We start from the raw sequence: 23,110 nt of genomic DNA, 5'->3' as shown, positions 1-23,110 counted from the left end.
GTAAGAATACAATACATCCTATATATGACATATAAATATGTGTTAATTGACTGTTTATGTTATTGGTAAGGCTTCCAATCAACAGTAGGCTATTAGTAGCTAGGATTTTGGTGAGTCCAAAGTTATATGTGATTTTCGACTGCACAGGGGGTTGACAACTCTAACCACTGTGTTGTTCAAGGGTCAACTATAGTGCCTCAACCTTCCAAGATTGGCAGAGCAAGAATTATCACTCCAAGAGGAGATGCTAGACTTTTCTTTTTCACTCAGTGCTGTTAATCTCTCAGATCTCTTCAACCCTAATCTCAAAGGTGGATGGACTTATCCCTTGTAAAGATCTTTATAAACTTATTCCTGTAGTTCCCCTGAGGCCAGGCTGGAATATTTAAACAGTATTCAATTAGGTTTAAGGATAACAGAACAAAAGGGTGCGAGACAGTGAGAAATGCAGCTCAGTTAGTTTCCATTTCAAATGCTGGAGGGTATCTCCCTGCCTAGATTCTGTAGGCCTCCCTACAGTTAGTGCTCTCCTGAAATGACCTGAAATGACCTTCCGTCAGCCTACCTCCTCAGAATCCAGACCCAAAGGAGCAAAGCCCAGAGGAAGATAGTGTGTGTGGGGAAGTGGGGATTCAGGTTGTCTTAGTAGTCATCTTGCTGCGATGGGAAGTCTCTGTGACATTTTATTAAATGGAAAACAAAAGGATTTTTCAAACAGCACTTATTTACATTCAAGAAATATTTATTAACTGCTGTGCATAAGGCTTTGCTACATATACAGTGGTGAATAAGTCAAACATGAGTCCTTTTCATACAAAATTATGAATCAGACATGAATTCAGCATGATATCATTAATGACAATTTGTACATTTTTATATTCATATGTATGTGAATTCTACTGTGCTGTTAGTTTCTTATTTGGGACCTCTTTCCAAAATGACTTATTCATTTAACAAACTTTATGTTGACAAAAAGAGTTAAACTCTGTAAAATATTTCAAGAGATTTATTCTGACCCAAATATGAGTGACCAATGGGCTGTGACATAGCCCTAGGAGATCCTGAGAACATGTGCCCAAGGTGGCCAGGTACTGGTCCGAGGTACCTCAGTGGCCAAATGTGCCTGGTTTTACACATTCTAGGGAGACGTAAGACATCAATCAATACATGTAAGATGTACATTGGTTCAGTCTAGAAAGGTGGGATGACTGGAAACGGGGGGTCATCCAGGACATAGGCAGATTCAAAGATTTTCTGACTGGCAATTGGTTGAAAGAGTTATTATCTAGAAATCAGGAATCAATAGAAAGGGGTGTCTGGGTTATGATAATGGCTTGTGGACACCAAGGTTTTATCATTCAGATGAGGCCTCCATGTAACAGGCTTAAGAGAGAATAGATTGCAAATATTTCCTTTTTTTTTTTTTTTTTTTTTTTTTTGAGACAGAGTTTCACTCTTGTTGCCCAGGCTGGAGTGCAATGGTGTGATCTCAGTTCACCACAACCTCCGCCTCCTGGGTTCAACTGATTCTCCTGCCTCAGCCTCCCGAGTAGCTGGGTTTACAGGCATGCACCACCATGCCTGGCTAATTTTGTACTTTTAGTAGAGACAGGGTTTCACCATGTTGGTCAGTCTGGTCTGGAACTCCCAACCTCAGGTGATCCACCTGCCTTGGCCTCCCAAAGTGCTGGGATTACAGGCGTGATCCACTGCACCCAGCCTGATTGCAAATATTTCTTATCAGACTTACAGAGTCTAATCTATTGGTCTTAAGGTCACTTGTTAATGGTCAGCTGTGCTTGTCTGATTCCCCCTGAGGCATGTCTGATTCCCCCTTCCCTTTATGGGCTGAACTAGTTTTTCAGGTTAACTTTGGAATGCCCTTGGCTGAGAGGAGGGGTCCATTCAGATAGCCCAGGGTGGGGTGGGGGTTTATAATTTTATTTTGGTTTACATTAATGTGGGGCTTAATAAGTACCAGCACTATCCTAAGCACTGTACAATTATTAGCTCATTTAAGTTTTTCATCATCTACATTTTACAGATGAAGAAACTGGGGCCTAGAGAGGTTAAGTAACTTGTCCAACATTACACAGTTAGTAAGATGCAGAGCTAGGATTTGACACCAGCCAGTCTAGTCCCAGGGTTCACATTCTTAACCACTACCATAAACTCCTGAAATCTGAAACAAGTCTTTCTGATTTTTATCCTTAAAGGCGAGGCCAAATCCCTAATCTTAACCCATAGACTCAAGAATACAATATAGAATGGTCGTCCCCTGGTATCTGTGGGGTATTGGTTACAGAACCGCTATGGATGTCAAAATTGATGCTTGAGTTAATACTGAAGGTCCCCAGCTGGCCCTAAGAAACCCACAGAAAAGTGGGCCTTGCCTATACGTGGGTTTCTGCATCCTGGGAATACTGTATTTTCCATCCATGTCTGGTTGTGGATGCAAAATCTGCCAATATGGAGGGCTGACTGCATTTATTGAAAAAAATCCTTCTAAGTGGGCCTGTTGCCAGAAAGTGGTCTCCATCCAGACCCCAGGAGCAGGTTCTTGTATCTCATACAAGAAAGAATTTGGGGCAAGTCCACAAAGTGAAAGGAAGTTTATTAAGAAAGTAAAGAAATAAAAGAATGGCTACTGCATAGAGCAGTGGCATGGGCTGCTTGACTGAGTATACTTACAGTTGTTTCTTATATGCCAAATAAGGGGTGGATTATTCACAGGCTTTCCAGGAAAGGGGTGGGGAATTCCTGGGACTGAGGGTTCCTTTCCTTTTTAGACCATATAGGGTAACTTCCAGGTGTTGCCATGATATTTGTAAACAGTCAGGGTGCTGGTGGGAGTTTATTTTAGTATGCTAATACTTTATAATTAGCATATAATGAACAGTGAGGACAACCAGAAGACACTTTTGTCACCATCTTGGTTTTGGTGGGTTTTGGCGAGCTTCTTTACAGCATCCTGTTTTATCAGCAGGGTCTTTGTGACCTGTGTCTTGTGAAACAAGTCCTGCCAACTTCCCATCTTATCCTGTGACTAAGAATGCCTAACCTCCTGGGAACAGAGCCCAGCAGATCTCAGCCTCATATTACCCAGCCCCTATTCAAGATGGAGTTGCTTTGGTTCAAACACCTCTGACATGCCTGCACAATTCAAAAATGTTGTTTAAGGGTCAACTGTACACACAGACATAGATAAACTCACAAAGTGTCCTCCAGAGCCTGGGAATGGGCCCGGATACACACAATAGCAGTAGTAACAGAGGTCTTTTGGCTGCTGACATTCACTGATTATTGATTAATAATAAAGGCATAGATACAAATGCTTAGATACAAATGCATAGATACAAAAGGCATAGATACAAATTAAATTAAATTACAATTAAAACAAAGAGAAAGGGGGCAAAAGGAGGGAGGCAGAGTTGGGGATTGGGGGGAAATAGCAGGTATTTGTATTGGGAAACCTAGTTTGAGAGAAACTCTTGCAAATTAGCACCACACTGAGCTCTGAGCTTCTTGAAACCGAAGCAAAAAAGGAAAATATGACGAGTTACATGGTTTTTGCTACCTAATCAAAGGAAAGACCGTAACAGTAGCAAAAGCCCTAGCTTCACCATCTTTTGGTTTGTGGCTTGTAGCTGCTGCTTTTGTGTGTTTATATGTGCGTGTCATTTTGCTTTGGTAAGTTTGCTATTGTGTTTTATCTACCCGTCCCTCCAGTATTTCACAGTGCTGCTGTGTCACTTGGAATTGCACTTCAGTATACCAGCCAGCAGAATAAAAATATTTATTGAATTTTGTGCCCACGGTGTACAAAACACAGGTGGAGGAGGTTGGGGAAGGAAGATTTATGGAAGACAAGATTCTTGCCTCTAAAGATGTTTATAATCCAGGATTTATAACTAGGAAGCTGAACAAAACCCTTGTGAAGGACCCAAACAATAATTTTAAACAGAAATATACTAAAAATAATGATGACTACTGGGTGACTCCAAAGCATCCAGGGAAGACTGAACAAATGGAGTGAGTCATGGTAGACTTTGCCCAGTTTTGATCCTGGATTTAAAGTAAGGGCCTTGGGCTGGCAGGATAGAAAGGGATTCCAGGACCAGTCATGAAAGTGAAAATGAGTAAGTCAGGCATAGGGAAGGAAAAGGACAGTCATATAGGTGTCCTTGAAGGATGGTACCAAGAAATTTTAAAAAGGGGCTGGGCTCGGTGGCTCGCGACTGTAATCCCAGCACTTTGGGAGGGTGAGGTGGGCCTCACTTGAGGTCAGGAGTTCTAGCCAGTCTGGCCAACATGGTGAAACCCTGTCTCTACTGAAAATGCAAAAGAAAAAAAAAAATTATCTAGGCATAGTGGAACCCACCTGTAATTCCAGCTACTCTGGGGGCTGAGGCAGGAGAATCGCTTGAACCCGGGAGGCGGAGGTTGCAGTGAGCCGAGATCAAGCCACTGCACGACAGAGTGAGAATCTGTCTCAAAAAAAAAAAAAACAAAAAAAAAAAAACAAAAAGAAAAAGAAAAGAAAAGCAATTGTAAAAAAGGGCGATTTTGTCCTGTATTCCTCAGGAGACTCTCAGGAAGGGACTGCTAGAGCTCACTGGTGATGTGCCTCATTTTATGCAACAAATATATTTTTGAACATTTAAAATAGTCAAATGCCGTTCAGCATCTACTATGCGTCAGACAATGAGCTAGGTGTTTTTTTTTTTTTTTTTTTTTTTTTTGAGACGGAATCTCACGCTGTTGCCCAGGCTGGAGTGCAGTGGCGCGATCTCGGCTCACTGCAAGCTCCGCCTCCCGGGTTCCCGCCATTCTCCTGCCTCAGCCTCCCGAGTAGCTGGGACTACAGGCGCCCGCCACCGCGCCCGGCTAATTTTTTGTATTTTTAGTAGAGACGGGGTTTCACTGTGGTCTCGATCTCCTGACCTTGTGATCCGCCCGCCTCGGCCTCCCAAAGTGCTGGGATTACAGGCTTGAGCCACCGCGCCCGGCCTGAGCTAGGTGTTTTAACCCTTACACCTAATCTGTAAAATGGGCATTATTATTTCCATTTTGTAGACTGATCAGCTGCGAGGCTAAACAGCATAGGTATCAGTGTTGTCTAGCTATTTATTAAAGGGTGGAACCCCGAATGTAAGCCGGTTGGTCTGATCAGGAAGCCCAAGCTTTTGTATGCCACACACATTCTTGTAAGTTAAATATTTAGGATACACTAGAGGTGATTATTTGAGGAAGTTTTATTAGTTATTTCCTTTGAAAGCCACATTATCTACAAACCTTCTTGCAGGGATTTGAGGAAAAGGGCAAGGATTTTCTTGACTGCATGCATGATGGAAGTTTATTTCATTACACATGCATCACTTCGCCCCATTTGACACCAGATAATGGCATCGAAAATACCCTTAATACATTTTTTAGGTCACTCCGTCCGTTAAGCAGATAATCCCGCAAAGCAACGTCCCAGAGAGACGTTAGTTTCCCCAAAGGCCCAGGCTGTGGAGACCGGGATAGCGTAACTTACGCCTGAACTAAAAAGGAGGGCAGTACGAGCGACAGGAGGGAACGTTCCACCAGGGGTAAGAGGGCGCGGGCAGCGGACGGCTGGTGCGGGGTACCGCCCTCCAGGAAAAAACCCGCCCCGCGGGGCGTGGCGGGGACGCCGGGCCGCGCAGCCTGCGCATGCGCCGGGTCGCCTGCCATGCCCATATAGCCACCGCCTCTGCGCGTCGCCCTCCACGGTTACCCCGGTTCTTCGCCCCTCCTTCCCGCGGCGCTCTAGGGACCATGGCCGAACCTCGCGTGAGACAGATCAAGATCAAGACCGGCGTGGTGAAGCGGTAAGGAGCCGTTAGCGGCGCCCTGCACCTCCTCTTCGTCGCCTCGTGGCGGCCTGCGAGGCTGAGCGGAGCGCAGGCCCGAGGCGGGCTCCGAACTCCAGGCCGCGCCCGAGCCCGCCGGCCTCGCACGCCGCTTCCCGTCCTCTCCACTCACTAGCCGCTCGGATTTGCGACGAGAGTCGGCGACGGGCCGGTCTCTCGGCGCCCGCTGTGGGGAGGGGGTGGGCCGCGGCCTGGGGAGGCGGGAGGGCGAGCCGGGCCCTGATGCCTTGCCTCCTGTGTGCGTGCGCCGGCGTCTCCTTGCTGAACTTGACCCGGGGAGGCGGATACCAGATGTGCTCTCAAGTGGACTTGAAAGCAGGCTCTGAAGTTTAGGGGGACGCCAAGGATCCTTGCTTCGTCAAAAAAGAGACCGTAGTGGAGCCGTGTGGCCTAACATGGCTGGCGTGACTGGCAGGCTTTGAGAACTGGGCCTGAACTTCTAGCACACTCAGCAAACTTAATGTGGCCTCACTTTCTCCAGTCAGACTCCCCGAAGAGGCTGTGAGATGCTCTTGAAATAACCTGTGAACCAGGAGTATCTGAGACAGGTATTAATTTAGAAAGTTTATTTTGCCAAGGACGTGCCCATGACACAGCCTCAGGAGGTCCTGATGACATGTGCCCAAGGCGGTTGGGGCACAGCTTGGTTTAATACATTTTAGGGAGACCTCAGATATTAATCAAAGTGTAAGGTGTACCTTGGTTCCCTCCAGAAAGTCGGGACAACTGGAAGGGTGGGGGGCATCCAGGTCATAGATAAGAAACAGATGGTCGCATTCTTTTGAATCTTTGATCTGCTTTTCACTTAATACACGGTTTACATGTGAGAGGGGTGGAAGAATAGTCACTTATGCCTTAGTCTGCTAAATGAATCTGCGATTTTACATATACAGTAGGGCAGAGGAAGCAGATACCCAGTTGTCTCAGGTGGGTAGGGGCTGACTTTGAGTTCTGTCCTTTGCCCCATATCTGTGAAGATAAACTATCAATTTCCAATGCCAGGGTGAAATACAACAGAACTGTTTTAGAATGAAGATCATGAGGCCCACAGGAATTTCCTTGTGGGCAAATCGTCAGGGAGGTATTTAGCTTTCTTTTTTTTTAAATCTTTGTGACTTATTCAGAAATAAAATGAGAGACAGGTTTGCTTGATGCAATTCCTAGCTTGACTTTTCTTTTTGGCTTAGTGATTTTTGGGGTCCTGAGATTTATTTTTCCTTTCACAAACTTATGGGTAGTGCAGTCCTGTAATTTGCTCAAATTCCTGTAAACCAAAAAAGTTTACCTGAGACAGGTCTCAATCAATTTAGAAGTTTGTTTTGCCGGGGTTAAGGATATGCCTGTGACAGCCTCAGGAGGTCCTGATGACATGTGCCCAAGGTGGTCAGGCTACAGCTTGGTTTTATACATTTTAGGGAGACGGAAGACATCAATCAATACATGTACCTTGTACTTTGGTTTGATCTGGAAAGGCAGGACAACCCAAAGGGGGCTGGGGGCAGTTCCAAGTTATAGGAGGTTTTCCAATTGGCAATTGGTTGAAAGAGATTGTCTTAAGACCTGGAATCAATACAAGGGAATGTGTCTGGGTTAAAATAAAGGGGTTGTGGAGATTAAGGTTCTTATTAGGCAGATGAAGCCTCCAGGTAGCAGGCTTCAAAGAGACTAGATTTCTGATGTTTCTTTTCAGACTTAAAAAGGTCCCAGACTCCTAGTTAATTTTCTCCTGGATCAGGAAAAAGACCTGGACAAGGAAGAGGATTCTCTACAGAATGCAGATTTTCCCCGTAAGAGAGATCTTTGCAGGGCCAACTCAAAATATGTAAAAGATATCTATTTTAGAGTAAAATGCTTTTATTTCTTTCAGATCCTGCTAGCTGTCCTGTGATGCCATATTAGAGTAAGGCTGGAATTTGGTGTCTTATTGCTACAAAAAGCCTTAAGATCTGTTTTAATGTTAATGCTGCTCAATTGTTCCTGAGTTCCAAAGGGAGGAAGGTATAATGAGACAAGTCTGACCCCCTCTTCGCATCATGGCCTGAATTAGTTTTTCAGGATAACTTTAGAACGCCCTTGGTTGAGAGGAGGGGTCCATTCAGACGGTTGGGGAGCTTAGAATTTTATTTTTAGTTTACACTCCTGAGTGCTGGTAGACACTTCAATGTTCATTAGAACTTTATTGTTCAGACCCAAGAGGAGCAAACTTTTTGATGAAGTATTCCAAGAGAAAAGATAAACAGACTTCTGAAGAAGCAAGTTATTCTGTTGTAGTAATGTCTACTAAAGAAACCAACTGGCTTCTTCCTGTCTGCCCACCTTTCCTTTTTTATTGGTATTTCCACCAGAGGAAGGACAAGGCAAAAGAGAGAATGAATTCATTTTTTAAGATAATGCTTCTGAGTTTTAGCACAGCATCCCACTGTACTTCCCTGGAAGCTTTATTGCCAAGGCAATAAGGAGACCGTGTGAGTAGGAGTTAAATGCACAGCCATTTCTGAAGTGAGACTGCTTGGGTTCAGATCTTAATTCTTCCCTTTATTGTATGTTGTGGAATATATTACATTGTGCTGTGCCTCTTCTACCTTATTTGTAAAATAGCGCAAGGACCCAACTCATGCAGTTGTTGCAAGAACTGCCTGCTGTACTGTTTAATACAGTGTGTGGCAAATAGCAAGTGGCTAGTAAATGTTAATAATACTGTTTGGATTCCTATTTTACATATGAGAAACTGAGGTTTCATGAAGTTAAAGAAAAAAAAATTTTGTCTAAAGTCACACTACTAGTTAGTGGTAATACAAGGAAAAGGACCAAGGTTTCAAATCTACAACTTTCTTCTTTAAGCTACAGTGCTCCCGTAAAGAGTATTTTTAAAATTTGTAGTAGGAAGGGAATTGAGATGTATATTTGGAAATATAAATAATCCACCCTATCCCTCAGCTCAGAGTTCTTTTGTTCACTTTTACCAGACTTACTTGGGTTATGTCATTTTAGTCAGTATATTTGGCGGAACTATCAGGGTGTGTTGCAGAGTGCTGTAGAATGAAAGTCATGAAAAATGACTTCTAATGGTAGTTTCCCATTCATTTACTTACATGACCTTGACATTTCTCATTCCAGTGATCTCTACTAGTTTTATAAAATTACTTAGTTCAAGTAGTTATATGCTTACAATACATATTCTAGAGAAAATACTCATTGAGATTATTATAAACTAAGTTTTTGACTTTCAGAAGTTCTCAATGCTTATGTAAACTGCTTAGAAATAAATTTATCATTTTATGAAACATGGTCATAGTTTACTATTATCTCAAATTGCTTATAAATTAATGAAAATGTCTCCCATACATTTTAAAATGACTTCTGTGTTGACATTTGGGGTTATAGTTTCCCACTTATGTATTAAAATGCAATTAAAGAAAAACCCCTAAAACTTCTGTTTTAGCTGCTTTTTACTCCCATTTTGCCTTGGTATATCACCGTCTAACTCCATAAATATTGTCCCCTACAGTCTTTTTTTATTTTTCTCCTGAAAATTATTTTACTATGACTCTTTCCATCTTCTGCCTTAGTATCCTATTTTTATTTTATTTTATTATTACTTATTTTTATTTGAGTTCTGGGATACATGTGCTGAACATGCAGTTTTGTTGCATAGGTATACATGTGCCATGGTGATTTGATGCACCTATTGACCCGTCGTCTAGGTTTTAAACCCTGCATCCTATTTTAAAAAATCTATATTTTATGTCAGCAGAGAAAAAAATAGATGAAGCAGCAATGGCAACATATTGATAATTGTTGCAGTGAATGATCATGGGGCTTCAATATTCTTCTGTACGTAAGTTTAACATTTTTCATGATAAAAAGGATCTAAAAGATAATGCTTTTTTCCTCCTCTCTCCAAAATTAGTTTCAAAGATATCTTAATTCATGATTCAGACATGTTCTTGGTTTTGTAAAAGGGATTCAGTTCATTTTTTTTTTTAATCAATGGTTTAGAAACCTATTCTCAACACTCTTTTAAATCTGTTCTTGACACTCTGTTTCTGGTTAGATGTTCATTTTCCGTAGCACCATTTATCTTCGGAAGTCACAACCTTTATTTGGAAGAAGAGGTTTAAAGTCATTATTCATGCCCCAGATCCTTCAATTTTCTCTCTAGAAATTGAGAGCAACTAGAAATTATATTCTAGGTATTTGTCCTAGAGTTCAGTTTGGGTAGGCTATACTAGAAAGGGTGGATTAATTTAGTTTCTAATTAGATCTGCTGGAACACTTCAGGTGACTCAGAAGTTCCTGATAGTTGGTCTGAGGAAGAAATGTGGACAGGCAGGTTGAATGTTAGGGGAATACAGAAACAGGCAATAAATAGATGATGGTATTTGGCATCAAGGAGATCCAGCCATGCGTGGAAGATGGTCATTTCAGCTGGTCATTTCAGCATGTTGGCAAAATGGCAAAGGTGACCTAATGGATAACAGCCCACATTAGAAAGTAGAAACAAGTTTCAGGGCCAGTATTTTTAGGCCCTGGGAAAATAGGCAAGAAGTTTACAGTGAGTGTCCTGTTCCTAGAGAAACTTTGTTACCTTGTACAGTAAAAGGCAAAGCATCTGATTTCTGGGAAGTGAGTTTCAAGAGAGAGAGGTTGGATTACTGGGAATAAAGAAAGAGTGTAGATACTAGGAATGGCTTAGAAGGTGAGAGTTGGACAGAATGAGGCTGAATTGGTGCTAAGTCTCTGACTCTGAGGGCTCCTTAAATATCTTCCTCCCAGCAACAAGATTTTAATAGTTTTATTGTTATTTTTAGTTGACACATACATATTTACAGGGTACCCTGTGATATTTTGTCACATGTATGCTTTTTTATTTTTCCCGAGGACTAATTCTTACTGTGAAACTAGAGAAATGTATATAATAGAGGCTAGATGGGTTATTTTATTATTATTATTTTTATTTTTTCCGAGACAGAGTCTCACTGTGTCACCCAGGCTGGATTGGAGTGGTGTGATCTCGGCTCACTGCGGCTTCTGCCTCCTGGGTTCATCCCTGCCTCAGCCTCCCAAGTAGCTGGAATTACACGTGCCGGCCACCATGACCGGCTAATTTTTGTATTTTTTAGTAGAGACAGGGTTTTGCCATGTTGGCCAGGCTGATCTTGAACTCCTGACCTCAGGTGATCTGCCTGCTGTGGCCTCCCAAAGTGCTAGAATTATAGGTGTGAGCCACCATGCCTGGCCCTAGATGGGTTATTATACTAAGTTTCTTTGAGCAGCAGCCTTTGTTCACATGTGACTCACTGGTAGTAGGTATTAGTTGGCAGGTTTGGGTGTGTCTGGCTCTTTTTTTTTTTTTAAAGATTTGGATCTGTGTTATTATCAGATTGCTAGACCAGTTGATATCTGTGACAGGATCACAACTAACTAATCTGGCAGCCCTAGCAGAGAGTTACCAAATAATACTCAGTTTTTTCCCCCAGCACAGAACTGTTGAACACTCTGTTTTTTTTGGGGGGAGGTGGGGAGCGGGGGGATATCTAGGTGGCATCAATTATCCCAGTTTGCCTGAGACTGAGGGGTTCCCCAGGATGTGGTTTCACTGCTAAAACTGGGAAAGTCCCAGGCAAACCGGAATGATTGCCCCTCTTCTGTAACTAGCGAACATAGCTCTGTTTTATGTGTTGTGTGATTTATTTGGAGGCTATTTGCAGGTAGTACAACTGTATGTTGTACCTTAATTTAAAACTTAAGTGCATGGTGTAAATGTAAATCATTGACAGAGTAGCTTTTGTTCTGTATTTAAATTATTAATGATTTAGAAAATAATTTTTACTAAAGTAGGAGAAAATATAGAATTGATATTTTCTAAATGTAGTATTTCAGCTAAGTGACTTATATCCACCAAAAGTTTCCAAGTGGGATTTGTGTTTACAAAAAAGTTTGTTTTTTATTAGACTTGTGGTAAATTCAAGAAATTATTCTACAAGTAAAAAACACTCATAATAATTTAACATAAAAGATTATTTAACTTTAAAGCCAACTTACTTTCAATAAAGCCTGTTAAACTAGCTCACTGATGAGTGAATGAATTGATTAAAAATACTTTCTTAAATATATCTTTTTATAACCATTTTGGATTGGTAATGGCTTAAAATCCAATGTGAACAAAGAATGTTAGGGCATTGGAAATAGCACTGACATTGGCCCATAGTTTTCTTCTGATTAAATGAAAGTGACACCAGTAGATTAGAATGAGACTAGGACAATTCACACTGCAATTGTGTTAGTTTAACTTTAACAATCTTTTAACACTCTTGTTTAAATGTAGCTGACATACCATAATTACAAATCTACAAGCCTTGATTATAGAATTTTACATCATGAACCTGTGGGGAAATTGTATTGATTTTTTTTTTTTGTTTAATAAAGCAAGCATTGTTCCCAAACCATGGCATCTTCCCAAGTTTGTTTATATCTACATCTCTCATATACAACTGTGTATGGTGTATATGCTATGTGTAGCAGGCATGAAGACAACATAAAAGGTATGTAAAATCTCTACACTATTAGTTCAATATGTATTATACTGATATAAAAAGTGAAGAATGCAAATAACACATATACTTAAGTAGACATAAAGTTTCCCCCCATTAGCTTTAGCTGTTTATATACTTCTTATATTTAAAGCAATGATGCATAGAAGTATGGTGGACAGTATGTGGGAGAGGTTAAGAACATAGTCCTGTAAATTATTCCTGTAAGATTTGCTAGCTTTGTTTTCTTTTCTCCTCTTTTACACTGTACCCCATTGCTAAGTTCAGCCAGATGGCTACCTTCCTCCTTTGAAATTTAGCTAATTCCTTTAGGAATTTCTGTAATGTATTCAGTTCTCCAAAGTGGTGGTCAGAGGCCATGTCAAAATGGATTGCAGGTGGTCAGCTTTTCACCGCATTCTGCCAACTACTTGGCAAGTAGTCACTCTTAGGAGCAATATAGCAGGCAATCAGACGTCTCTGCAAGCTGGAAAGGGAGAAGGCTAAGGCCTCTCATCATCACAGTTTTCCCAACACAGGGTATTTTATTTTCCAGGTTGAATGTGGAGATGAAAGATCCTTTGCCCTGTGTGTGTATGGGTGTTTTGTTTTTTTCATTGTATTTTTTTGTTTGGTTGGAAATTTTGAAAATCTGTAATAAGCAAGGTTGGAAAATTTTATTAATAATGCCAGTCTAAAACTCTTAAGACAGTAAATGCTTAGATATGTGATGTATGTGATGGCTATTCTAGTATTCTACTTCCAGTAATACATTTATAAAATAACATCATAATGTTCTATTGTGATGTTGTGTCCAAATAGAACTGATTTTTTTCTCTTAGTGACTTGTCATAGGTCTAACTAATCCAAAGATCACTCATTTAGCAGCCTCATTCAGAACCTACATCTTACTGTCTTTGAATCATCTGGTGTGGTGTTGGCACATAATACTCAGTAAAAGTCTTTGCAATGAGCAGATGAAGGAATGAAATCTTCCTTTATAAGGATTTTGAACCTGATCGGATAAGCAGTAGAGAGCCACTGAATCAATTACTGTATTACAGCATAATAGTTACTATAGTTATTTATTCTTGCAGTGAGAGTTAAACAGATGGGCTCCCAGCCTCCACTTACTACACATTATTATGTATGTGACCCTGGGAAAGTTACTTAGCCTTTAAAAGCCCCAGTTTTCTTAGCTGGAACATGGGGTTAATGAAAGTACCTTTTTTTTTTTGTATTGTTAGGAGAATTAAATAAAGTAATCATGTAAAGCACTTAGCCCAAATGCCTGATATGTAGTCAATGTTCAATAAATGCTAACTGCTCTCATTTTTATCATTAAAGCCTATCTTCGTTCATTTGTGCTGCTATAAAAAAATACCTGAGGCTGGGTAATTTATAAATAATAGAAATTTATTGCTTATAGTTCCAGAGACTGGGAAATCCAAGATGAAGAGGCCAGCAAGTGTCTGGTGAGGGCCTGGTCTCTTGCTTCTGGGATGGTGTCCTGAACACTGTCTTCACATGGCAGAAGGCATTAAAGGGCCCAAGGCTGTGTGAAGCCTCTTTTATAAGGGCCTTCATCCCATTTACAAGGGAGGAGCCCTCATTACCTAGTCACCTTCTAAAGGCCCCATCTCTTAATACTGTAGCATTGGAAATAAAGTTTCAGTGTGAATTTTGGAGGGATACAAACATTCAAACCATAGCAGCAGCAGCATCTTTGTTACTTTTCTGTAGATTATCAACAGTGTGGATGAGGACTTAAGGATGAATGGTTACTGATCCCCAGGAGAGACCGTGGAACTTGCTTTAGTTTAAATTGTGATAAAACCTTGTGTTTTAGTTGCTTGTTCTGTTCACTGATTGTCTGTGGAGGGAGAAAGGAAGAGTATGAACCTTGTGTTTTTGAGTAATTTCTAAGACTTTGTAATGATCTTTTTGTGATCATTGCTGAGGCAGTGATTCCCTACCCCCAAGGCCCAGCAAAAAAAAATCTTCAGTTTATATCAATTATTTGTACTTTTAATGCTTAAAAAACACTGTATCTGTATCATTAGTACAATGTGACAAGGCCAGTTTTGCTTTTTTATTGGACTATCATTAAGTTTATTGTAGGGAAGAGTAGTCAAGTGAGTTTTGCAGAAACTCAATCTATAAATGATTCACACAATGATTACAAGACATTGTTACAATTCTAGTGCTGGATTATAGTTATTTCCAAATCCTCCTTAATGTTTTTTAATTGAGTTCTCTGTTTGTTGTTGTTGAGATCCTTTCACTTCCACAAGTATGTTATGGAGCTCTGTGTGTGTGTGCGTGTGTATTCTCACCCAGGGTTTATTTGTCTATAAAGGACATTGGAGCAAGTAGGCATCAGCTTTTTCATTAAATGTTCCTCAGCTTCTGAATAATACTAATGTCATGATTTTAATAAGTCATTTGTTGCCTGAAATACATTTGTACTCTATGAAATTTTTGAAGACCTACAAGTCTGCAGAAGTGTATTTGAACTTACATTACTAGTATAGTATTGTAATTTTGATCTCCAAATCTGCAATGTTAAGTTCTGAAGACACTGCACTATATCAAAGTATACAAAGATTTTCTTAAGGCCAGAAAGTTCTTCATATCTTTTCAAAGGGATGATGTCTAATAATATCATTGCTTTTCACAGAATTGTTTTTCAACAAATAGACACTTAATAGATATTTGTCAATTGAGTTAAGGACTGGAGGAAACCAGAAAAGGGTTTATGAGGGGGAAACACATCAAGAGACTGGAAATAAAAGTTTGCTTTATAAATGAAAGTGAGAGACTTAGAAATGGAGAAAGAAAAGAGAAACAACCTCTCAAGTAATAACCACCCTCAAATAATTAGACATTTTTCAGGATAGTATTTTTATTTTATTGGAGATATAAAATATACGAAAATATATCAAGGATTTGTTTAAAAGCAACAATTTTACATTTTTTAAACTAGGAAGAGACTAGTCTATTGTGGAAAATTTAAAAATTATTACAGTTCTATCAAAAAGTTTTTGTAGTTTACCTAGAATTAACTAGAATAGACTCTTTAATTCTAGTTTAATAGAGGGGTGTGTGTTTGTGTGTTTAACTGCCTGATAAGTTACATAGACTAATCCATTCCAGATTATTATTATTATTATTTTATAACTTAAGAAAAATAGTAGGAACATAGGTATGTTGAAATCTCATGGGGATTAGGTGGTATTTCAGGGAAACAAAATAGCAAAGGTTTTGTCCCAGTCCTTAAGGAATTTGTACATTGTTAAGTTATGCAGTATACATGTAAATGAGGATTTATTCCTAGAACTTCAAGTGTGAGTGCACTAATGTATTTTTTCATTCTCATTTTAATGGGTATTTAGTTTAGTTTTCTTTTTTTTTATTATTTTTTTGGCCCTAGTTTTTCCCTTGTACAAATGGTGCTACAATGTACATTGTTATGTATGGCTCTTAGAAGACATATGTAATGTTGAGCGTAAGGCAGAACTTCTCAAAGAATGGATTTCAGGTGTGTGGAAGTGTATCTCTTCTCAGCTATAAGGATGGCCAGGTGTGACCAAGAGCAGCCATGAGATACATGGGGGAATAGTCATTCAGACAGAAGAAAGAGCAAATTCAAAGACTTGAAAAAGGGAAAGATTGGCCTGTTTGAGGAGCAGCAACCAAGTGAAGGAGGGGAAAAGGGGTAGGAGATTCAGAAAAGTAGGAGGGAGCGGGTACAGGTCTTAGAAGGACTTCATGTAAGGACTTGGGCTTCAGATGTCATCATCTCTATGAGAGTTTCCTGGCTATGTCCAAAGTTAGTGCTCCCTTTTCTGTGTTACCAGAGAACTTTGTAGTTTTCACTATGATAGTACTAAAAATACATTAAGCTATTGGTTCTATTTACTAGGCTGGTAGCTTCCAAAGTATGGCCTAGGAACCCCTTGGGGTCCCTAACACCCATTCAGGGGTTCTGCAAAATAGAAATTGTTTTTATAGTAACTAAGACATTATTTGCCCTTTTCACTTTCATTTGCTCACGATTGTACAGTGGAGTTTTTCAGGGACTATGTGATGTTTGATACTGCAACAGATTGAATGTAGAAGCAGATACGAGAATCCACCTGCTTCTTTTTCAGACATAAAGATCTGCAAATATGTAAATAGTGCCCTTTTCCTGTTTTTTTATTGTTTTGTTTTGGAAAATAAGATAATTTTTCACAAAATAGGTTATTTTTGGTAACATTGTAGTACATTAATTTTGTTATTTTAAGTAAGTTAACATTTAAAATTTTCTAACTTTAAAAACAAATATTTAAAAAATTTCTGTTTTTAATTTCTAATACAGTAAATATTAATAGAGGTAATTCACATAAACAAAGCTCCTTGGGTAGAGTCCAGATTCAGATCACATCAGGCAAGATGTTTTCTTGTTTGGAATGGAGAATTTAAATTGGGATGGCTAGCAATGACTTTTGAGTTTTGTGGAAAAAGGAGACAGAGTTTTGAGTTGTTTTTGGTTAATTCTAACAGAAGATAAGAAAGCACTGTAATACTCTATATTATTGGTGAATAAAGTGTTTCACATATGTATTTTATTATTGGCTGGGATTTAATCCTTCAAGTGCTAAAAGTATTTTTAAAGATACCTTTAAGAAAAAATTTCCCCAAATATATACTTGCTTCATCGAATTACATTGAAATTTTCTATAAATTAGTTTTTTTTTTTTTCTGAATATTGCTGTAAACTTTTTAAAGATAGATAAACAGAGTTAAAAATAAAGATGGGAGATTTAAGTGTGCTTTAAGGAATGAGTCCAAGTTAGTTACCCCAACAGTATTTTCTTTCTTTGGATACTGATTGTATAGAATTGAATTAATCTTAATCCTTGGTTTATGCCACATACTCATTATTGGTCCATGCATGGCCCTCATTTGTTTGCTGTATGCCTGTATTTATTACTTTCAAGTAGTGTGTTAATAACATGAGCCCATCACCTAACACAAGAAGTAAAACAGTGATAATAACATCTGATTTTGTGCTATTCCCCCACCTGATGTAACTACTATTTTTAATCTTGTGTTTATTATTACCTTACTTTTTAAAATATAATTTTTTTGTGTGTTACTAAAAACGTGCTATTTACTTTTAGTTATTTTTTACTTTGTAAGAAGGGCATTTTCTGGGACTTACCATTTTTCACCTATGTTGGTAGGATTCAGCCCTAAATTTTTGCTCATAGGTACAGTACATTTTTTTTTATTGTTGTGTAATATTCCATTGTTTGATAATACCACAATTTATCCATTCCTCTTATTGATTAGTGTTTGGAATGTTTCACTTATTAACTGTGTTTCTATGTACATTCTTTTTCATGGCTCCGTTAATTATGTCTGAGGGTTTTTCTTGGGTATATACCCAGGAATGAAATCGTTTGGTCATAAGTATGAATATTCTACTTGTAAGATGCATGTCTTAGTTCAAGCTGCCCTAACAACATACCATAGACTGGGTGACTTATAAATGACAGAATTTATTTCTCAAAGTTCTGGAGGCTGGAAGTCTGAGACTTAGGGTGCTAGCATGGTCATATTCTGGTGAAGGCTGTCTTTGGGTTGAGGACTACTGTCTTCTCATTGTATCCTTGAGTGGTGGAAAGAGATCTGGAGAGCTCTCTGAGGTCTCTTTTAGAAGGGCACTAATCTCATTCATGAGGGCTCCACCCTCTTGATTTCATTACCTCCCAAAGACCCCATCTCCTAATAGCGTTACATTAAACGTTAAGATATATGAACTGGGGTGTGGGAGTTGGGAGGAAGGGATGGGCACACAAACATGTAGTCCCTTGCAGTGCCAAACTTCCAAAGGGATTGTACCCTTTTATGTTCCCAACTGCATTATGTGAGAGTTCCTTTCATTAATCCACATCCTCTCCAAGGCTTGATAAACTTCTTAATTTTACTCCATTATACTGTCTTTCTTTAGGTTTGCATTTTGGAAAAAAATTGTTTTGCTTATCTTTTTAAACAAGCATCTCCAAGATAAAAAGCGAAAGAAAAAGAGAGGATGTGAGGCTCCCGACCCACACTCACTCACTTAATCATCTTCTTCTGCCTTGTTTAGAATGATGTACATATATACCTTAGACAACCCAGAGTTTTTCCCTGGTGGAGAGGGGAGTCTTTCAACCCTACCTGTTTCCAGGACTGTGCACTTAGTGAAGGGTGTCTGGAGAGTGAGGGGAGGCCTATAGATAGTGGTTTGTATACTGTGTCCTGAAAACCCTCTTGGTGCTCTGTTTTTCAGGAGCTGAAACCAAGGAATGCCAATAATAATACTTTTTAAGTGGTTCTTTTCATTATTGTTAATTAGACTTATGGTACCTTGACTTCTTAAGTTTGGCATAGCATTTCTAAAGAAAGATTGAATTATTTGTTGATAATGTTGTTCAGTTTTTAACCTAATACCATGTGGTTTATAATTGTGAATGCCATAGATTTAAAAATCTGGCAGATTATACCCCTAATCTTCTCTGCTTGTCCCCAGCACTACTGCCACAATTAAAAAGTACTATTTTCTTAAAAAAGAAAATAAATAGACCTTACAATTGATATTTTTATTTTCTATAATTAATCTTTTTAAAGTATGCTAGCTTTTTTAGTATTACATTAAGTAGAAGTGGTCTCAGGAGACAACTTTGTCTTTTATTTTAGTTTATAAATAGAATAATTCTAATACATTTCTTTTAAATGGGCAATATGGTATATAGTATTTGGTGATGACTGTCTTCATTGCAAACATCTAGTGAACACTCTGGCTACTTCCACAGTAATTTTTATTTTCTTGATAACTACCTGTATTTTCATTTCAGTATCTGCTGTCCTTCCCCACATGCATATAGCCTGTGTTCTTTGAAGGAAAGTGCATCACCTACAGCAGCTTTGGGGGCCTATCAGACTTATTAAAGGCATTAAATTTTCCTGCCCACAGAAACTGATTCTGCTTGGTCATGTGATTTAGGATAATATAAACAGGATACATTTCAGAACTCTTGCTTAGAATTCTGGGACAGAAGTATTAACCTTTCCCGTGTAACTCTGATTGCGGCTGTGGTCTTCTTTTAGCACTAGGGCATCTGGCCTTGGGAGGTAGCTTGTATTATAAATAGCAGAGTGAAGAGACAAAAAGAAAGTTATTGATGGAAACATCTTGTTGGACGACTGGATCAGCCAACCTTCAAGCAGGTCCTCCCTGCATTTTAGTTACACTAGCCAAAGGGGAAAAAAAAGTGATTAAATTCCCTGAATTGAAAATGTGTTACTTGTAGTAGAGTATTAATTGAAATAATTACTCAAATTCCTAATTTATGAATACCTATGTATAACGTAAAGAGTGATTTTTCCTTACTAAACTGGCTAGGGATTTACTTCCTTCCCTCCTATCTCTTCTTTTGTAAATTCTGCTGTTGCCTTAGGTTCAGCTTTGGCCTTTCAGTTTCCCTCCATTTCAGTGTCCTATTGAGGTCTGATCCTCTGTATTAGAAGTAGGAAAGATAATCAAATTGCTGTCTTTTCTTCAGCCTTCCCCCTCTTCTCTCAACTCTTGTCCAGTTCAGTGCTGTTGTCTGATTAAGGAGGATAAAAGGGAGAAGGAAAAAAAAAAAGGCAGATAAACCTATCTTGCCTTGGAATCCCAACCATTTATTCTCAAACTCTGACATTGCTTCTGTTCTAGTTCCTCATCTTAGCTCCTAGGAGGTAGAAGAGTCACCACTTCAATGGCAAGGACTGTAATGAATTAGAAGGCCTTCTTGGCATCTAAGTTGGAATTCTGAATTTTTACTTGTTATGCATACTTATATTGTGTAAGTATACATACTTATACAAAGTATACCTAGTATTCTGTGAATCATGTTTCATGCCCATTGAAACACATTAAATAGACTTTTGTGGGATGCTTCTGAAGTTTAACACCAAGTGTAACATTTTTCCTATGGAAAATGCCTACTGAGATGCCTAAACACCTCACATTAATAGGCATCTTTGCAGTATAACCGAGTCTTTAATTGGAAAATGCTTGGATTATATTGTGTAATAACTTGATTTTATGCTTACTTTAAATTTTTTGTCTCTTGCTTCGATGTGTAAACCAAAATAAAATTCAAACGCCTCCCACAACCATCTGAATGGACTCCCTCCTCAGCCAGGGCACTCTAAAATGTAACCTGAAACATTGGGTCAGATGGAATTAGAGGTCGGACATACCTCATTATATCCCTCCAGCATTAACATCAACATAGACCTTAAATCTGATAAGAAACAATTACAATCTATTTTCTCTGAAGTCTGCTACCTGGAGGCTTCATCTGCATGATAAAACCTTGATCTCCACAACCCTTATCTTAACCCAGATGTTCCTTCCTACAATAATAACTCTTTCAACCAATTACCAGTCAGAATATGTTTAAATCTACCTATGACCTGGAAGCACCCCCACTCTTTGATTTGTCCTGCCCTTCCAGATCAAACCAGTGTAAATCTTAACATGTATTGATTGATATATTATTGTTACAGTAGGTAGCTATAGCCAGGCATTAGCTGGGCAGGAAAGGGCTTCCTACCTACCCACCCACCTGGAGTGTCAGGTGACCATCAGGTGATGGTTCCCCAGTTATCACACTGCCTCTCTAAAAATGACAATTGTCAGTTGGTGCCAGGGAGAAGCAATTTCCTGATGGCCCCCAGTTGTCACACTAAAGTGATAATTGATCACAGGCAAGTAAAACTCCAGAAAAGGAGTTGTGCAGCCAAAAAAAAAGAGAAAATTAGATCTCAACCAAATTTTGGGACATCAGGGATTCTCAGAAGAGGGCGGTTCCTAGGCCTTAGCCAAATTGGTTTAAACCATAAAGATAGCCCAAGCTGGTACCAAGCACCGATAGATTTCTCAAAGATCAGGGCCACCTCCACTCAGAATCCCTCTGTGGTTACCAAATGTGAACCCAAAATATCTGAGACAAGTCTTAGTCAATTTGGAAAGTTTATTTTGCCAAGGATAAGGATGTGCCCGTGACACAGCCTCAGGAGGTCCTGATGACATGTGCCCAAGGTGGCTGGGGTACAGTTTGCTTTTATGTATTTTAGAGAGATACAATGTCAGGGGTAGAAGGTATCTGAGTCTCATGGCACCAAATATGTTAGGGGTGGCAAATCTGTACGGGTCTGCAGCAACCTCAGTTCTTGCCTCCTCAGAAGAAAGAATTCGACTGAAGGGCATATGGTAGAAAAAGAGAATGAGGCAAGTTTCAGATCAGGCAGGGAGCAGCAATTTCCCAAACAGATAACAATGCTTAAAATTGGTAATCAGTCTCCAGTAAAATGTTAGGAATTGAGCGATTGAACCCAGGCATGTACATTAAGAGACAAAATGGCAGAGTATGACCTTCCGGGGGCATTCCACCAGAAAAAGGAAGAATGCCTCAGGCAGGCATACATACAATTTCTTAAACACACTGTGCATGCTCACCTCCCAAGTGTAGGGAGAGTACTACACATGCAGGCAGCCCACACTAAGGGAAGAGTCATGGGAAAAGGGGCACAAGACCCTGGAAGGATGCCAAGATATAAAACCGCAAGTCAAAAGGTCAAACGCCACACTTGTACTTTAGGTCACCCTCTTAGGTCTCTTCCACGTGTACTTTCCTTTCCTGCTCTAAAGCTTTTTAATAGACTTCTACACCTGATCTGAAACTTGACTTATTCTCTTTTTCTACTGTATGCCCCTCAGTCAAATTCTTTCTTCTGAGGAGGCAAGAATTGAGGTTGCTGCAGACCCATACAGATTTGCCACCCCTAACATATTTGGTGCCATGAGACTCAGATACCTTCTACCCCTGACATTGTATCTCTCTAAAATACATAAAAGCAAACTGTACCCCAGCCACCTTGGGCACATGTCATCAGGACCTCCTGAGGCTGTGTCACGGGCACATCCTTATCCTTGGCAAAGTAAACTTTCCAAATTGACTGAGACTTGTCTCAGATATTTTTGGTTCCTATTTTGAGTAGAGGTGGCCATGACCTTTGATAAATCTATCAGTGCTTGTTACCAGCTTGGGCTACCTTTGTGGCTCAAACCAATAGGACAATTGACTGAGGCCTAGGAACCGCCCCCTCCAAAGAATCCCTGATGGCCCAAAAATTGGTTGAAATGTAAAGGTTTTTTTTTTTTTCCCCCCTGTACAACTCCTTCTCTGGAATTTTGTTTGCTTCCAACAAGGAAGGCAAGTTTTCCTGCTTTCATGGTGATGGAAAGCAGGTAACTAACTGCTTTCTGAAGTTTCAGCTCACTTCTAACAGGAAAGGCAAGCTTGAGTTTTTTTTCCTGCCTCTAGGATGGTAGAGAGCAGTCTTTAGTTGGGGTCCCATTCCTAGGCAAGTAACTGAATTGGGGTTTTTTTCTTGGCTAAAGTTAAGATGAACAACCAGCTGGCCTTAATTTCTGCTTACCATTAGAGCACTCTGTAATCATATTGTTGGATTTGTTGTTCTGGTCTTTGTCCCATCAGATTTGACCAGCTGTACCTGACTTGGTCACATCTGAATGAGAATTCCAGATTATGGGGAATAAAGCCTCTGAATTGGCTAAAATTCCTCACACTTGCA

General features: G+C 39.5%; 2 protein-coding genes across 8 annotated transcripts in view; one reads left to right on the top strand and one right to left on the bottom strand.

The window, feature by feature from the left end:
- The first annotated feature begins 5,699 nt into the window (after positions 1-5,699).
- Positions 5,700-23,110, top strand: part of TBCA (tubulin folding cofactor A) — a 90,734-nt gene continuing 73,323 nt past the window's right edge. For 3 of the 7 annotated variants that reach the window (XR_012414557.1, XM_045393909.2, XM_073995142.1), the window contains exon 1: positions 5,700-5,855. Coding sequence is in view for 2 of the 7 variants with exons in the window: in XM_045393909.2 (XP_045249844.1) it covers positions 5,803-5,855 (53 nt within the window). In the remaining 5 variants the exon portion in view is untranslated. Of the gene's footprint in view, positions 5,856-5,892; positions 6,446-7,764; positions 12,443-23,110 lie in introns of those variants that run through there. The other 4 variants (XM_073995144.1, XM_065546394.1, XM_065546393.1 and 1 more) reach the window with 3 other exon arrangements.
- Positions 5,867-23,110, bottom strand: part of LOC141407132 (uncharacterized) — a 28,245-nt gene continuing 11,001 nt past the window's right edge. Inside the window, exons 3-4 of the mRNA XM_073995103.1 lie at positions 7,344-7,457; positions 5,867-6,195 (exon numbers count right to left, since the gene is read on the bottom strand). Of these exons, the coding sequence (XP_073851204.1) occupies positions 5,867-6,195; positions 7,344-7,457 (443 nt within the window). The remainder of the gene's footprint in view (positions 6,196-7,343; positions 7,458-23,110) is intronic.

The sequence above is a fragment of the Macaca fascicularis genome, chromosome 6, assembly GCF_037993035.2.
Source record: "Macaca fascicularis isolate 582-1 chromosome 6, T2T-MFA8v1.1".
In the NCBI taxonomy this organism is placed as follows: domain Eukaryota; kingdom Metazoa; phylum Chordata; class Mammalia; order Primates; family Cercopithecidae; genus Macaca; species Macaca fascicularis.
This window is presented reverse-complemented; position numbering and strand designations above follow the sequence as displayed.